Source organism: Carettochelys insculpta, chromosome 9, assembly GCF_033958435.1.
Source record: "Carettochelys insculpta isolate YL-2023 chromosome 9, ASM3395843v1, whole genome shotgun sequence".
Taxonomy (NCBI): domain Eukaryota; kingdom Metazoa; phylum Chordata; order Testudines; family Carettochelyidae; genus Carettochelys; species Carettochelys insculpta.
In genome coordinates, this window is record NC_134145.1 from 65555652 (window position 1) to 65573641 (window position 17990).

The 17990-nt window shown below is 46.2% G+C and overlaps 1 protein-coding gene across 8 annotated transcripts in view; it reads right to left on the reverse strand.

The window, feature by feature from the left end:
* Positions 1-17990, reverse strand: part of SELP (selectin P) — a 54750-nt gene that overhangs the window by 24919 nt on the left and 11841 nt on the right. For 7 of the 8 annotated variants that reach the window (XM_075002310.1, XM_075002314.1, XM_075002308.1 and 4 more), the window contains 6 exons: positions 10474-10659; positions 9583-9768; positions 3748-3933; positions 3154-3339; positions 2291-2476; positions 1840-2025 (listed from right to left, as the gene is read on the reverse strand). In XM_075002310.1, coding sequence (XP_074858411.1) covers positions 1840-2025; positions 2291-2476; positions 3154-3339; positions 3748-3933; positions 9583-9768; positions 10474-10659 — 1116 coding nt within the window. The remainder of the gene's footprint in view (positions 1-1839; positions 2026-2290; positions 2477-3153; positions 3340-3747; positions 3934-9582; positions 9769-10473; positions 10660-17990) is intronic. The other variant, XM_075002313.1, reaches the window with a different exon arrangement.

Consider the following 17990-nt stretch of genomic DNA (forward strand, 5'->3'; position numbering starts at 1 on the left):
TTGAAAGAATAAAATTACAGAGACTATGTGTGTATTACAGGGAGTACCAAGACATAACAGCAACAACAATGTAAGCATGTATTGAGAGATGATTGTGAGAGACTGACAGAGCTGGCTACTGGGAAGTCTCAGAGACCATACACTGTCTCTTTAAGAAAGAGACCACCCAGAGGCTGCTGTCCTCAGATCTCAGACAGCAGGAGCTCTGAGTTCTTAGCCAGGCTGTCCTCTCTGCCCTGCTTTGTGAAGATTGGCTACAGGAGCAGTGGGGAGGTACCCTAAAATCATCACCACCTTCACCCGCTCTTCATAACCAGCGGGAGGGTTCTGGGGACAGCTGCAGGAGCAACATGGCTGCAAAGGAGGATGGGCACCTGAACACATGCTACTAGAAGTGGAACTCTGTGGCACCTGACTCCCACCTGGGTGGCCACCCAACCACACAGCTTAGAGGGAACACGGGCTGGTTGGAGCAATACTGTCTGGAAAGAGGTGCAGAGGTGTGAGGAACGCGGAGGATAAGATGCCATCATGAGTTGAAGGGCTTGATGCCTCTGGTGTGAGGTCAGAGGAGGAGAGGGAGATACATTGGAGGGTAGAGATTGGATCCAGAGTGACTTAGACAAATTGAAGGATTGGACCAAAAGAAATTTGTTGAAGTTCAACAAAGAGAAGTGCAGAGTCCTGCACTTGGGATGGAACAATCCCAGGCATTGTTACAGGCTGGGGACCGACTGGCTAAGTAGCAGTGCAGCAGAAAAGAAAAGGACCTGCGGATTACAGTGGATGAGAGGCTGGATGTGAGTCAGTGTGTCCTTGTAGCCAAGAAGTTTAATGGCATATTGGGATGCATTAGGAGAAGCATTTCAAGCAGATCTAGAGAAGTTGTTATTCCCTTCTGTTTGGCACTGGTGAGGCCACATCTGGAGTATTGTGTCCAGTTCTGCCCCCGCCCCCACCCCCTGTAAGGAAAGGATGTGGATGCATTGAAGCAGGTTCAGTGGATGGCAACAAAAATGATTAGGGAACTGGAGCACAGGACCTATGAGGAGAGGCTAAGAGATTTGGGCTTATTTAGTTTGCAGAAGAGAAGAGTGAGGAGTGATTTGATAGCAGCCTTCAACTTCCTGAAGGGGGGCTCTAAAAAGGATAGAGAGAGGCTGTTGTCAGTGGTGACAGATGGCAGAACAAGGAGCAATGGTCTGAAGTTACAGAGGGAGAGGTGTAGGTTAGGTATTAGGAAAACTATTTCACCAGTGGTGGTGGTGGTGGTGAAGCACTGGAATGCGTTACAGAGAAAGGTGGTGGAATCTCCATCCCTAGAGGTTTTTAAGTTGCACCTTGACAAAGTCCTGGCTGGGATGATTTAGTTGGGGTTGATCCTGCCTCAGGCAGGAGGCTGGACTAGATGACCTCCTGAGGTCCTTCCAGCCTTAGGATTCTATGATTTTATGATTCAGAGGGGTGAGCTGTTGAGAGGGGTGTACTAGGGACATGGATTGGTAGTTACTGAATTGCCAGGTCAATAGGGTGCCAGGAGATATGTGGTTGGGTCTAGAGGAGGGTTATGGGAATAGGAGAGAGAGGACAATAGTGCCAGGGGTTGGATTCACTTGGCACTATTGTAAAAGGCTGTCCAATAAGCAGGGCAATGAAGCTTTACACTGCATGGCTTCCCCAGATCAAATGATCTAGTGCCCTGGACTCCAAGTTATTATACACAATAGCTCTGTTCCCTAGATGTTGCAAAGGAATGGGTTCTTTAGAAAAGTCACTTGGGGTCACACCAGCTTAGCAGGGTACATTCCGTAGAGCTTATAGCTAACATTGTGTCTCTACCTTCACAGCGTGGGGCAGGCCCTGTCCATTGTCCCAGGGCCACACACTCCAGTGACTCTGATCCATGCAGCACAAAGCCCGTCTCGCAGAAGAAGGCACAGGTGGAGTTATAACTGAAGTCTCCATGCCAGTGAGTGCAGTTTAATTGGCCTCTGCCTGGGGCTGCCAAAGCTGGGCACCGGATAGCTGCAATACCAAACCAGAACAAAGTCTGAATGGCCCAGAGCACTGGGAATCCTGGCCTTAACTTACAGTAGAGCAGAGGCTACAGAGTTTCCCGTGAGTCTTCATGGGGGCCCTACATCCTGTGTTTAACATTTCCTTGCTTTGCTTTTCATTCTGATTGTTCAGACATTCTAAAGCCAACTCAGGATTATTCTCCCAAGAGCTTGCTACCAAGAGGGCAGAAACAACTTCCCAAGCCAGTCCTGCACTGTAACCTTTACTGTACCTTCACAGTGTGGGGCAGGCCCTGTCCATTGTCCCAGGGCCGTACACTGCAGTGTCTCCAATCCATGTCGCACAAAGCCAGTCTCACAGGAGAAGCTGCAGGTGGAGTTATATGTGAAGTCTCCATGCCAGTGAATGCAGTTTAATTGGCCTCTGCCTGGGGCAGCCAAAGCTGGGCACTTGACAGCTGGAATAGGAAAGCAGAAATGTATATGCGGGGTAGGTCCTTTGGGGAATAGTGAATTTATCTCATCTGTTTGTATCTGCTTGTGTATTGGTAGCCTCAGAGTCAAAAAAAGAGAAATAGTCCAATCACTGGGGAATTGTTAAAAAATGAGAAGTTGTAGTTATGGAATAATTTACACACCAATTATTTGCCCAGAAAAGCAGGATAAATATAGATGGATGTTTATGGATTTGGTTGTCTTTTAGTTAGTATTCAGACACAATGCAGTTATCTGCAAAAAAAAAAACAAACCCAGCACTTCTGCCCAACATTTTTGAATATTAACAATTGAAACACATATCTGATCTGTTAAATGTGTACATAGGTATTTCACTAAATTTTGTAAAGTCACCAGAAACAAGATACATGTTACAATGAAACTCTTTGGGCTTCATTAATAAACTCCCAACACCCTACTTACCATCCTCCCTTCGAAGTAGGGAGTTAGTGTAGACAAGCCCATTGTGTAATATGGTAACATTTTCTTAAACAGAGAGTGCTGATGAATGTATTCCTGTACAATCTCTTTAAACAACAGCTTGTGGTTATAATAATGGTTTTGTTTTTGATATTTACATAGGAAGGATTTATAAATGAAAGAAAGAAAGAAAAGAAAGAGACTAATGCTGTGTCTTTACCTTCACAGAGTGGAGTTTGCCCTGTCCATTCTCCCACGGCCATACACTCCAGTGTGTCTGGTCCTTGCCGCATGAAGCCCATCTCACAGGAGAAGGTACAGGTGGAGTTATACGTGAAGTCTCCGTGAAAGTGAGAGCAGTTTAACTGACCCTTGTCCGGGGCAGCCAGCGCTGGGCACCTGACAGCTGGAAGAGGAAAGCGCAGGTCATTAAAGCAGGAGTCTGGAGGTGATGGGGATATGGTCTTTGATTGGAGAGAGTGAAGTGCCAGGGGAATAGGCTGAGGAGTGATGAAGTGTCCCAAGTGCATAGGTGCACAAGGGTAGATCATGGGGCACTGGGTGCCATTGATGTTGAGTGGTGCACTGGTGGGGGTTTTACACCCTAGGATGGTGTGCCATGGATGCAGACTGAAGTAAAGGGCTGTTACTGCCACAGACAGATTGGGTGCTAGCATGAGTTGAAGGGATAGATGCTTGGGTGTGTTGTGTCAAAGGCAGACTAGGAAGTGGGCAGGTGCTGCTGCCTGGCTCCTACAAAAGGGCTGCCTGGGATCTCACCAGCTCAGGAAAGGACTCAATGTTATGCCTCTACCTTCACAGAGCGGGGGCTCCTCTGTCCATTGTCCCACAGCTGTGCACTCCAGTGTGTCCGGTCCAATGCGCACGAAGCCCATCTCACAGGAGAAGGTGCAGGTGGAGTTATATGTGAAGTCTCCATGCCAGTGAGAGCAGTTCAATCGACCATGGGCAGGGGTGGCTGGTGCTGGGCATGTGACAGCTGGAATAGCAAAGTAGAACTGTACTGATTGCTCCATGAAGTCAGGCGGAGTTTTCCGAGAGTGTTCATGGGGGGGTCTATATCGTGGGTTTAGCATTTCTTTTATTTGCTTTTCAGTTTGGCAAGTTCAGACATCTGAAGTCCAACACAACCTGCAAGAAATCTCCATACATGAGAGCTGTTCAGTTTGTCTTGCTTGGGACATGCAGCTGGAAGAGCTAAGTGTAACTCTGTAAGGCAGAAGTTGGACTGCTGGGTTCAGGTAATGCCCAGGAATGGGCTGATGGGTGAAGACGTACCAGGGATGTGTTAATTATGGTGGTAGGTACTGGCCAATGGACTGCTGTGACCCCAGGACTTCTGGATGTCAGCAGACAGAGGGATGCATGGGCTTTACCTTATGATGAAGGATCACCTGGGTCAGGCATATGCATAGTAATTCACCAAAGAGTAATGTTAAATTTCTGAGAGCCAGTACCTCACTGGACTTTGTAATTGTTGTGTAATGCATGTCCAGGTAATAGTTACATTTTGTATCTATGCTAGTAATTATATACTTAAAGCCTTGAATTTATAGGCAGGAGGAGAGGTGCCTCAGTCAGAAGGGAGCACACATTCATTTCCCTTTAGAACAGAACAAATAGAAGAGAATAGAATCATAGAGCTGGAAGGGACCTCAAGAGGTCATCAAGTCAAGTCCCTTGCACTCACAGCAGGACCTAGCACCCTCTACATCACTCCTGACAAATGTTTATCTAACCTGCCCCTAGGTATTTAAAAGATGTTATCATGAAATATATTAGAAACCCCAGCAAACTCTCAGCCCCGGTCATGGTAAATTGTACATATCACAAGGGTAGCATGTCTGCGTTACTGAACCCGATGCTAACACGAAATCACAAGAGAGGAGTACTGCAGAAAAAAACCACAAAAGCCACCATGGCACCCTGTTTGAGGGTGCCAGACAGTGGATGTGGACAGTATAACTGTGTGGGGAGGGTTGTGCAGTGGGACAGCTGGAAGCTTTACAAAGGAGATGAATTGTCAGGATATTCTGAGAGTTATGAAAAGAGGGTATAGCTAACCTGGCTAGAAAACCTTCCCAGGACACTGGATGAACTCAGCTTCATTGGGCAGGAAGTTATCCTGTTGGTTAAGTCTAGGCTCTAGAATGTATGCTAGGATTTTATTTATTATGTAACCATTTGTTTCCAATATTGCTACTTGCTATTACTTGAATCTGCGCTCTTTGTTACATAAACTTTCCCTTATTTCCACACTTAGCATACCTAAGTGATGCGTGTCAAACAAAGCAGAGATCTGAGGTGTAACTTGTAAGCTCATGTGTGTTGTTCTTTGGGGCTAAACAAACTACGGATTCCAGTGGAGCAGGGGTTGAGCATGCCAAAAGATTGCTTGGAGGGTTCAGAGGTTACAATATGCCTGTTGCTAACTCGGAGAGAGGGAGAGTAAGTAATGGTAGTCCATCGATCCGATGATGATAAATCTGTGCAGATCATCGGTTACTGGTCTCATGGTGTGCCCTCTGGTGACTGTATAAGCCAATTCTAGAGGTGCACATTTTGCCGCAGGTGGTGCACGGAAAGTTTGCAATCTGTGGGTTGTGCATTGCTGATGTTCTGTGACATCGCTCACATACCTCTTGTAGATGCCGGCAGCAGTCTTCCTCAAAGGCAATGCAGGTATTTCTGACTGTTGCACACCACTGTGTTCTGTCACTGGCGGCATCCTCAAGGTCCGTAGGTTTGATATTGCTGTACTGCAGATTGGCTTTGATGGTATCCTTGTAGCGTTTCTGTGGATGACCTATACGCCTTATGCCCTGGCAGAGTTCACCATACAGAAGCTGGCGAGGGATCCTGTTGGCATCCATGCGGCTGACGTGACTGGTCCAACGTAGTTGTGACTTCATAATCATCGTTTCGATGCTTGTCATCTGGGCTCTCTCGAGGACCTCAAGATTGGGCACTTTGTCTTGCCAGCGGCTCGTCATGATGTTACGGAGGCAGCGCATGTGGAATGCTTTGAGCTGCTTGATGTAACACCTATATAGTGTCCATGTTTTGCACCCATACAAAAGAGATGAGAGAACAACAGCTCTGTACACAAGCAGTTTTGTTGACATCTGGATGTTATGGTGGTTTAGAACTTTGACACACAGACAGCCAAGTGCCTGGCTCGCTTTGGATATTTGCGCATTGATCTCATTATCCAGTGATCCATCACTGGATATGACACTACCCAGGCATTTAAAGTTCTCCACTACTTTAAGCTGAGTGCCGTCAATGGAGATACTCGGAACAGGAGCATTTGATCCAGGTGCAGGTTGATGGAGAACTTCTGTCTTTCCGAGGCTGCTAGTTAGTCTGAAAAGTTGCGAGGCCTCAGCAAACTTCTTGACAATGTGCTGAAGATCGTTTTCAGCATGAGCCATAAGGGCACCGTCATCAGCAAAGAGTGCCTCAGAAAGGAGTTTCTGCACTGTCTGAGTCTTTGCATTCAGGTGACGGAGGTCAAAAAGTGAACCATCATGCTGGTATTTCAAGTATATATCTCGGTCCAGATCTTTCATTGCGTGGTTAAGGACGCATGCAAAGAACAGGTTAAATAGGACAGGAGCGAGAACACATCCTTGTTCCACGCCACTGGTGATGCTGAAGGGGGCTGATGTGGCTCCATTGGACAGTACTTCGCCTGTCATGTCATCATGGAAAAGGCGTATAATCTGGACAAATTTTCTTGGGCAGCCAAGTTGTATTAGAATGGTCCAAAGGGCTTCCCTGTTGACGGTATCAAATGCCTTTGTCAGATCTATGAAGACAGCATACAGGTGCATGTTCTGTTCAATGCACTTCTCTTGTATTTGACAGCAAACGCCATATCGGCTGTGCTCCAGCCGGGTCGAAAACCGCATTGACTTTCAGGTAGATTTGCCTTGGAAATACTGGCTATTAGGCAGTTCAAGATGATGCGGGCGATGATCTTCCCTCCAATGGAGAGGAGGGATATGCCTCCATAGTTTCCACATTCTGCTTTGCTGCCTTTATTCTTGAAAAGGGAGACAATAGCAGCATCACGGAGGTCCTGTGGTATGTTTTCATCCTCCCAAATGCTGATGATCACACTATGGAACGCTACTAGTGCTGCTGGACTTGCCACTTTCTCTCTCTCTGCTGGTATCCCATCTTTGAGGAGCTTTTCCTGAACTCATCTGGCTAACAGCTTTCTTAATCTCATCTATAGTGGGTAGAAAGTCAAGATCTGTCAGGATGGGTTGTTGTGGAATTTCATTGAGGACGTTATTATTCATGGTTGATGGTCTGTTAAGGAGGTTGCTGAAGTGTTCTCACCATCTTTCGTTGATGCCCTCTTTGTCTTTGACCAGCGTTGTGTTGTCTGATGAGAGCAATGGGGTAGTCCTTGGTTTAGAAGGTCCATAGAGAGTCTTAATAGCGCTAAAGAACATCTTTGAGTTGTGGGTCTCAGCATAGTGCTCAATTTCTTTGGCTTTGCTCTCCCACCAGCTATCTTGTATCTGACGGAGGTCCTTCTGTGCTTTGCTCTGAAGGTGCTTGAAATGGTCCCATTTGGAGGCTGAGGAGGGGTCATTCTGCCATTCAATAAAGGCTTTTCTCTTCACTTCCAGTGCTGAACATATTTCTTCTTGGTTCTCATTGAACCAATCCTGATGTATTCTTTTCTTTGGTCCAAGCGATGTTATTGCTATGTCAGTCACTATCTGCTTGAACTGATCCCACTTTTTGGTTACAGTACCGATCAGTTGACTGTGGGATGTTAATTTGTCTTCAAGACTCTTCTGAAAATTGTTGAAACATTGGGCATCCTTCAGTTTGGCTATGTTAAAAGCAGGTCGCACATGCTTAAGGCATTTGTGCCGAGAGGGAGCGATGTGAAGTTGAAGAGACATCCTGACTAATCTGTGATCTGTCCAGCACTCTGCGCCTCGCTTTACTCTGGTGATCAGTACGTCTCAGATATCTCTCCTTCTGACAATGGCATAATCTATCAGGTGCCACTGTTTAGACCTAGGGTGCATCAACGTCGTTTTGTATTTATCTGCTTGTTAGAACAGAGTGTTGGTAATAGTCAGGTCTCTTGGAGAGAGAGAGAGAGAGAGAGAGAGAGAGAGAGTAGAGCTTGCAAAATCCCAGTGGACAGTGCACAGGCAGCCTGTAGTCAGTGGGATCAGAGAGCTGACCCACAGCTGGCTGACAACTCAAAATATCTGGGTGAAGATTAAAAGGTGAAAAATCCAATAGCACTGCTATGGCAGGCTCTAGTGTAGGTCACCAAATCAAACTGAAGTGGATGAGGCATTGTTCAAGCAGGTAACTAGATTACCCAACACATATGAGCTAGTATTAATTGTTGATTTTAAACCTCCCTGATATTTTTTGAATAACTAATGCAGCATAATATATCCTGCAAACTCTTTGCACGTTTAGGGGACAACTTTTTGATTCAGAAAGTTGAGTAAATAACTAGGGTCACCCATTTTGCCTCTGGTATTAACTAATAGGGATGAATTAATTGCAAATGAGAAGATCAGCAGCATTTTTAGGATGACACAATTATGATCTGATAGAATTCAATATATCCTGGAAAGAAGGACACAGGAACACCAAAGCAAGGACCCTGGACTTCAAAAAGGCAGACTTCAACCAACTCATAGAAATAATACACAAGATGCCATGGAGAGAGCAGTTCAGTAGAAAAGAAGTCAAAATGTTCTGGCAGCTCCTAAAAAATGTAATGCTAGTAGTTCAACATCAAGTTATTCTGATTCAGCAGAAAGATAAGAGGAGCCACAGGAAGCCAATGTGGCTGCACAAGGAGCTTGTTAGCCATCTAGAAACCAAAAAAGGTTACATTCAGGTAAAGGAAGGTTATTGTCATTAAATAAGCTGTTTCTATCTTAGACTCTGTGCTTGCGAGGCTGGGGGAGAACTGCCTTACAGGCACCCAGCAAGCGGGGTGAGATTGTCCCAGGCCACTGGGTGGGAGCTCGAGCCAGTTGGTTGTATCCTTGACAGGAACCCCCTAGGAGCTGAACCCGGCCCTTCTGGCAGGCACCTGGCATTAATAGAAGGGTTACATAACGTGTGACTGGACAATCAGGGAAGATATTATAGACAATAAAGGGAAAGAGAGGCAGATCATGGTAAGTAAAACACATCAGAGACCTTCTGACCACTTTGAATTAATTCAGAATAAGCAGGGTCATATCCTATTCACCCCAGAGTGTTGAATGAATTAGCTGAAGATCTCTGGCAGTAATATTTGCCAACTCATGGATCAGAAGAGAGGTCCTAGAAGTCTGGAGAAGCTCTAACGTTGTGCCCTTCTTTGAAAAGGGTAAAAAGGAGGAGCTGGGGAACTATAGATCAGTCAGCCTGACCTTGATCCCAGTGAAGCTACTAGAGTAATGTATAAAAACAGTCTGTTTGTGACTATCTGGAGGATGAAGAGGTGATTACTAGCAGCCAGCATGGATTTACCATGGACAAGCAATGCCAGACAAGCTTGAGTTTTTCCTATGTCAGGAAAGGCTCAGAAAGAAACAGGTTGAGAAGATCTAAACAATCAAAGTTAATATTTTGCCTCTACCTTCACAGTGTGGGGGACGTCCTGTCCATTGTCCAAGAGCTGTGCATTCCAGCATCTGTGATCCATTCTGCATAAAGCCCGTCTCACAGGAGAAGGTACAGATGGAGTTATATGTGAAGTCTCCATGAAAATGAGAGCAGTGTAATTGGCCCCTGACTGGGGCAGCCAGTACTGGGCATGTGACAGCTGGAATGTTAATGGACTGATCAGGTTAAATGATAAGGACATTAAGCAAACAATTAAAAAATAATACAAAATCAAATTTAATCATATTTTATATCCCTGGGCAACAATGATATGATTCATGCTCATTTACCTGAGATTACATTTTCAAATCAACACAGAAAAAAGGCATCTTCATCAAACTAACAGACTCCCAGTGAACACAAAATGCACTAACCCAGATTGCAGTTAGCCATGACAATAGTTCCCTCTTTATCTCATTGAGATACTAAAGCAAACTTTGCTCTGAGTCTAGCCTGGTATGCATTCTCAATTCCTGACCTAGTAGGTCAGGCAGTGTTTCCTACTCATGCAGGGGCTTGTCCCAGTGACTACTATGGCTAACAAGATACTGGCCTTTTATTGTGCTTGTTAGAGATGGGCTGGTATGGGTACCTTCCAGACCTCATTTATTCTGTGCTGATTGCTCCATGAGGTTTGCAGCAGCCCAGAGCACTGGGAATGCTGGCATAACTGCAGCAGCTACAGAGTTTCCTGTGGGTGTTCACAGGGGCCCTGAATCCTGGATTTAACATTTCCTAGATTTGCTTTTCAGTTTTATCAGTTCGGACATTGTAAGGACCACTCAGGGTAACTCTCCCCAGAGCTGTCTACCAGGTGAGCAGAAGTAGCACCCCCAATAGTCCTGCAAGATAGCCTGTACTGTACCTTCACAGCGTGGGGTGGGCCCTGTCCATTGACCGAGGGCTGTACACTCCAGCGTCTCCAATCCATGCCGCACAAAGCCAGTCTCGCAGGAGAAGGTGCAAGTGGAGTTATATGTGAAATCTCCATGCCAGTGAGTGCAGTTTAATTGGCCTCTGCCTGGGGAATCCAGCACTGGGCACTTGACAGCTAAAATAACAAAGCAGAACATTATAAGGGAAAATCTGGAGGTGGCAGGGTGTGGTCCATTGGTGCTTTAGGGTGCAGTGCTAAGGGAAGTAGATGGGAGAACAGCAAAACAGAGACAATGGATTTCAGGAAGGCAGATTTTGGTAAACTCAGAGGCTGTGGCTACATTAGTATCCCCCTTTCGAAAGGGGGATGCTAATGAGCAACTTCAGCAGACGCTAATGAAGTGCTGCTATGCATATGCAGCTCCTCATTAGCATAATGGCAGCCATGCGCATTTCAAAAGTGCTGATTTTGAAATGAATGCCACTGGTGTAGAGGGGGCCTTTTGAAAGGACACCTGGATTTCGGAAGCCTCTTCTTCCCCTTTGGTTTGGGGAAGAAGGGGCTTTCAAAATCCAGGGCATCCTTTCAAAAGGCCCCCCTCTACACCGGTGGCACACGTTTCAAAAGTGGCACTCTTGAAACGTGTATGGCTGCCATTATGCTAATGAGGTGCTGAATATGCATGGCAGTGCCTCATTAGCATCTGCTGAAGTGGCTCATTAGCATCCCCCTTTTGAAAGGGGGGTGCTAGTGTAGTCACAGCCAGAGAGCTGGTAGGTAAGGTCCTGTGGGAAGCAAGACTCAGAGGAAAATCAACTGAAGAGAGTTGGCAGTTTTTCAAGGGGACATTATAAAGGGCCCAAAAACAAGCTATTCCATTGCACAGGAAAGACAGAAAGTATGGCAAAAGACCACCTTGGCTTAACCAGGAGATCTTGCATGATCTCAAAATCAAAGGGGTCATATAAAAGTGGAAACTAGGACAAATGATAAAGGATTAAAATAAGCAAACAATACAGTAGTGTCTTGATTTATGCAAGGGTTCCATTCCCATGCACTCTCGCATAATTGGAATTTTGCGTAAGTCAAGGGGTGGCTTTTTCCCCAGTGAAATGCACATTCTGCAGCCAGGGAAGCAGCAGGAGCACCTAGATCTCCTTTTGAAAGGTAAGTCTTGAGCTAGGGGGGCAGTTAGGGAGGGTTAAGCCTGGCGGTGGGTTGAGGCCGTGGAGGGAAGCAGGGGAATTAAGCCTGGGGTGGGTTAGGGCTGCAGGGAGGAGTAGGGGGTGGAGTAGAGCCAGAGCCATGAGGGGGGAGGGTGAGTCAGAACCAGGCTGGGGGATTTGAACTGGATGGGGGGCGGGGGGGGGTGAGGCAGAGCTGTGCATGGGGGGAGGGGTTCAGCTGGAGCCACAGCTGCACATGGGGGGTTTCAAATGGGGTGTGGTGTGAGCCAGAGCTGTGCGTGGGGTGGTGATCCTGCAGGGGGTTTGAACCAGGGTCAGTGGGGTTGAGTAGGAGCTGTGCATGAGGGGTGGTGAGCCCAAGCCAGAGCTGGGCATGGGGGTGGGGGAAGAGCCAGAGCCTTGGGTGGATGGTGAGTGGGGCTGGGGGAGGGGAGCATTGAACTGGGGCTGCGTGGGGCTGGGGGGTTGAGCCAGGGCCAGGGGGAGCAGGATTTTGAGTTGTGCTTAACTGGCGTTAATGCAAGTTAAGTGCAACTCGAAATCGTCTATTTTGAGGGTTTATGGTACATGTGTGCAGGGGCAAGATTAGAAAAGCAAAGGCATAAAATGAGCTTGCACTAGCTGGAGACATAAAGGGTAACAAGAAGAATTTCTATAAATATATTAGAAGCAAGAAGACGACCAAGGACAGCGTAGGCCCACTGCTCAGTGAGGAGGGAGAAACAATATCAGGAAACATGGAAACGGCAGAGGTGCTTAATGACTTCTTTGTTTTGGTCTTCACCAAGAGGTCCAATGAATGAATGCCTAACAGCAAAAATGCTAGTGGGAAGTGGGTAAGTTTAGAAGATAAAATAAAAAAAGAACAAGTTTAAATTACTAAGAAAAGTTAGATGCCTGCAAGTCACCGATGCCTGATGAAATGCATCCTACAATACTGAAAGAGCTGATAGAGGAGGTATCTGAGCCTTTAGCTATCTTCTCTGAAAAGTCCTGGAAGTCAGGAGAGATTCCAGAAGACTGGAAAAGGGAAAATATAGTGCCTATCTATAGAAAGGGAAATAAGAATAACAACCCAGGAAGCTACAGACCAGTCAGTTTAACTTCTGTGCCAGGAAAGATAATGGAGAAAGTTAATGAGGAATTCATCTGCAAATGTGTGGAAGAAAATAAGGTGATTGGTAACAGCCAGCATGGATTTGTAAAGAACAAATCATGTTAAACCAACCTGACAGCTTTCTTTGATAGGATAATGAGCCTTGTAGATATGGGAGAAGCGGTGAACTTGGCGTACCTCAACTTTAGCAAGGTGTTTGATACCATCTCACGTGATTTTCTTATCTACAAACTAGGCAAATACAACTTAGACAGGGTTATGATAAGGTGGGTGCATAACTGGCCACATAACCTGTCATGATCATGAGGGTTAGCCAGCAGCCTGGGAGTGAAAGGGTTAACCTCCTTAGCCAGGTGGGGTTGGCCTATAAGAATGTAGGTAAGAATTGAAATTTGACTCCTCCCTCTTCTGTTCTCTGTCTTTGCTTCTTTGCAGCCATGAGGGGGAGAGACACAAAATATCTCCCTCCAAAACAGGCCCTCCAATCTTCTGTAGGTTGGCTAAAGTTTAGATAGCTCCGTTAGGCTTTATTGTTTTATGGTTTGGGAAGTGGGATCTGATGTCTGTGCACTTTTTAGAAATATTCTTTTACTCCCCATGTAACTAAGTTCTAGGCCCGTGGTGGAGACTGCCCCTGTGTTTTACTTTGTGACTCTTCCATCTAGTCATCAGGCGCGCAACATGAGTATTGCTGTAATAATAAAAGTTCTCTCTCTTTCTTTTTATTAACCTGGTATTGGTTAATGTTTGTGTCCTGGTTTTCACTCTTGGGGCTGAGATTTCCCAAGTTGTCTCTCCCTGGTTTCCTTATTATTATTTGGGTGGTGGCAGCGAATTTTATCCCCAAAATCTAAGGTTTTTAGGGGGAAGTTTATACCAAAACCTGGTAGATAATGTTTTGGAGGTACTTTTGCTGGCCCCCACTTCTGCATTTATCTTGCTAGAGTGGGGAAGGAGCCATGAGACAACCACTCTCAGAGTTCACAGTCATGCTGGATAACAAGCGGAGTTCCACAGTAGCCTCTTTTGGGGCCAGTTCTGTTCAATATCTCCATCAAGGGTGTATGAATTGGCACAGAGAGTACGGTTATTAAGTTTGTAAATTATATCAAGATGGGGGGTTGCAACTGCTTTGGAGACAGGGTCATAATTCAAAACAAGCTGGATCAACTGGAGAAATGGTCTGAGGTCAATAGGATGAAATTTAATAAGGACAAATGCAAAGTGCTCCACTTCAGAAGAAACAATCAGTTTTACACATACAGAATGGGGACCAGCTGTGGAAAGGAATCTAGGGGTCATAGTGGACCACAAACTAAATAGGAGGCAACAGTGCGATACAGTTGCAAAAAAAGCAAATGTAATTCTGGGATTCATTGATAGGAGTGTGGTGAGCAAGACAAAAGTCATTCTTCTGCTCTACTTTGCACTGATTAGACCTTAGAGTATTGTGTCTAGTTTTGGGCACCATGTTTCAGGAGAGTTGTGGGGAGATTGAAGGTCCAGAGAAGAACAACAACAAGCATCATTAAGAGATCTAGAGAACATGAACTATGAAGGAAGACTAAAAGAATTGGGTTTGTATAGTTTATAAAATGACAGTGGTTCACAAGTACTTAAAAATGTTATGAGGGAGAAAAATTGTTCTTGGCCTCAGAATAGGACAAGAAGAAATGGGCTTAAACTGCAGCAAGACAGGCTTAGGTTGGACATTAAGAAAAACTTCTTAATGGTCAGGGTTGTTAAATGTTGCAATAAGTTGCCTAGGGAGGTTGTGGAATCTCCAGCATAAGAATGGCCATTACTGGGTCAGACCAAAGGTCCAGCTAGCCCAGCATCTTGTCTGCCAACAGCAGCCAGTGCCAGGTACCCCAGACGGGAAGGAGTGAAGACCATGATCCAGTGATTTGTCTCCTGCCATCCATCTCGAGTCTCTGACAAACAGAGGCCAGGCACACCATTCCTATCCCTGGCTAATAGCCTTCTATGGACCTAACCTCCATGAATTTATCTAGCTCTTCTTTGAGCTCTTATAGTCCTAGCCTTCACAGCCTCCTCTGGTAAGGAGTTCCGCAGGCTGACTGTGCACTGTGTGTGGGAACCCCCAAACCTCTTATTAGTTTTAAACCTGCTACCCAATAATTTCATTTGGTGTTCTCTAATTCTTGTAAGGGATGCACATGAGAGATAACTGTCCCACTCTTCTAGGCACTAGTGAGCCCTCAATTGAGTACTGGGTCTAGTTATGGGTGCCACATTTGCAGAAATATTTTGACAAACTGGGGAGTCTATAGGCAAGCAACACAAACAAAGACTTAGAAAATCTAGCCCTGTGGAATGGTTTATGTTTAATCTGAGAAAAGAAGAGGGGTATCTGATAAGTCTTGAGTTGTGTTAAGTATTGTTATGATGATGACGACAGTGATCAATTCTTTATATCCACTGAAGGTAGGCTAAGAACTCATGAGCTTAAGCTGTAGCAAGAGCAATTTAGGTTAGACCTTAGGGTGGAAAAAAATAAGTATAGTGAAGCTCTGGAACAGGTTATTCAGAGAGTCTGTGGAAGAAGAGGTTGGACAAACACCTCTCAAGGTGGTCTCAGTTTACTTGGTCCTGCCTCAGCACAAGGGCTGGACTTGAAGGCTTCTTGAGGTCACTTCCAGACCCACATTGCTATGTGTCAGATCATGTATTGCTGGGGTTTCAGACCCTGGAATGGCATGTCTTGGGCTCTGGATGGAGCAGTGCTATCTGGAATGAGGTGCTGGGGTGTTAATGCCGCAGGGGAATGAGGTGAGGCAAGCTGTCAGGAGTGGGGTACCAGGGACATGGACTGGTAGTAAATGAATTACCAGGTCAATAGAATGCCAGGCTGCAGGTGGCTGATTGGGTGTAGGGGAAGGTGATGGGGTGAGGAGACCAAGGATAGTAGCATCAGGGGCTGTGGGGCATCCACTTGGCCCTGGTATGCAAATCTAAACTGGGAGCCTGGCAAAGGTCTCCATTTTACACAATGTGCTCCGTAAGCTTTCTATTGCACATCTGCCCCAGATCAAAGTATCCAGTGTGTTTGGTCCCAAGCCACCATACATAGTAGCACTCCTCCCCAAAATGAGAGTAGAGCTGGGCTCCTATGGAAAGGGCAACTCATGTCACACCAGCTCCACCATGTATTCCCTGGACATCCCACAGTTAAGGCTGTGTCTCTTCACAGAGTGGGGGGTCCTCTGTCCATTGTCCCCAGGCCGTACACTCCAGCATCCCTGATCCAATCTGTATGAAACCTGTCTTGCAGGAGAAGGTGCAGGTGGAGTTATACGTGAAGTTTCCATGCCAGTGAGTGCAGTTTAATTGGCCCCTGCCTGGGGTGGCCAGTGCTGGGCACTTCAGAAATGGAGACAGAATATAAACAAAGTAAGGACAGTCAGTGTCAAGACCTCTGAACCCAACTCTCAGCCTTCACCACAACCCTGGTGGAAGTGGCAGAGCCAAGGCCAGTGACAATGGTATGATTGGGGCAAAAGAGCCCCAAGAGATAATTGAGCCAACTGCATAGCAGCTGTTTGTTTTGAGGGAGCTGTACAGGCACACTCGTGGGGTGCTAGGAGAGGAATACCAGCAGTTGATGTAATTCAGGTTAAGGCACAGAGGTGATTGTCTGCCAACATCTGAGCTTTGAACAGCAATGGTTGCTGCAGAACAGCCTATGGCTGCACAGCTTGACTTGTGGGAGGTGATGCATGACTTGGATTGTTGTGTGTTGGGTATCTTCCAATCTCAGCTCTTCTAAAATCAGAACAGCCTGGTGCAAGGCTGGATGTAGATTGTGACTGAGGCGCTTTTTGCAGAGCTGCGTAACTGTCTAGCATTGCAAGAGTTCCATGCTCCCCCCCTCCTCCCCCCCTTGTCACCTGTCAGATAGTCTGTGAGCAACCACCAGGTGCAGTCATGATGGCATTAGTAGGAAACAGTTATAATAATGCTCCCCATAACTACAAGTGGCCTGCCAACATTCCCTTTACAGGTCTAGCTTCAGTTGCCACCCTGAGACCATGACAACCCGCCGTTCCCACTGATGAAAGACATGCTGGCAACATGGACAGGAATAAACTCACTGTTTGTTCCTTCAGTCCCACCTCAGGAGTTTGTGCCCAGCTCTGCGTGTGAAGCCTGCAGCATTCTGGGACAGCCCCTTGCTTGTCACAGCTGCCATGACCCCTGAGTTAATCCTGATGCAGCAACCACATAGACAATGATGTCACCAGATTCAGGGCATCAGCCTCTCTGCCCCAGCGCTGCAGGCAGCTCCCATCATTCAGTCACCCACCCATGATGCCGCCTTCACACACAGGACGTTCCTGTTCCTTTTCTACTCTGCTTTTTCAACATGTGCTTATTTCTACTTTACCTGGATTGCTGTGTCTTTCTGATTGTCAGCTCTTCAGGAGAAGACTCATCTTCTAGTCTACAAGTGCCCAACACGAAAGAGTTCCAATTGGAGCCTTTAGGCCCAACTAGGAGGCAAATTGATGCTATTCATTAGAGGGACACCTATAGTTGATACCTAATGTTTCCATTCTAATTTATGTTTTTCAGTTGCTCAGAATTTTCTGAGACTTTTGCTTATTGAGCTATTGCTTATTTGTTCAGAGGTGACAGTTGAGAAAGTTTAGGTGAAAGCTAAGTTTCAATTATGAGATAAAGAAATACACTTTTGCCAGTATTATGAATTTCTGTAATATGTTTTCTTTAACACCTCTGCAGCCAGAAGCACTTTAGGATACATATTTACAAGGGAACAGTTGCAATGGGGGGAAGAAACATTTGTGAAACTTAGGTTAGATTTAGCTGCTGTGACAAAGTCAGTCCTATTCCTGGGCCTCTCTCCAGCCCTTTAGGGCCTTGTTGCCCTTACTGGGGTGAGGGGTTGTCTGGGGGAACCCAGCCCCTGCCCACTTGTGCTGGTTCCCACCCAGGGACCCTGTGCTGCTGCCAGTGGGAGGAGCTGACCCCTTGGCACAGCAGCTCTCCTCCCTAGGTCACCTCCCCATACAGTTCCTCCCAGTACCTTCTCCAGGCCATAGCAGTCCTAGGTCCTCACTCTTGTAGAAGCTCCTGCTCTCCCCCTCTGTGATCTCTGGTATTCCTGGTGCTCTCCTCTGCTTCTGAAACCTGTTTTCCCTCACTGCTCCTGTCTCCTT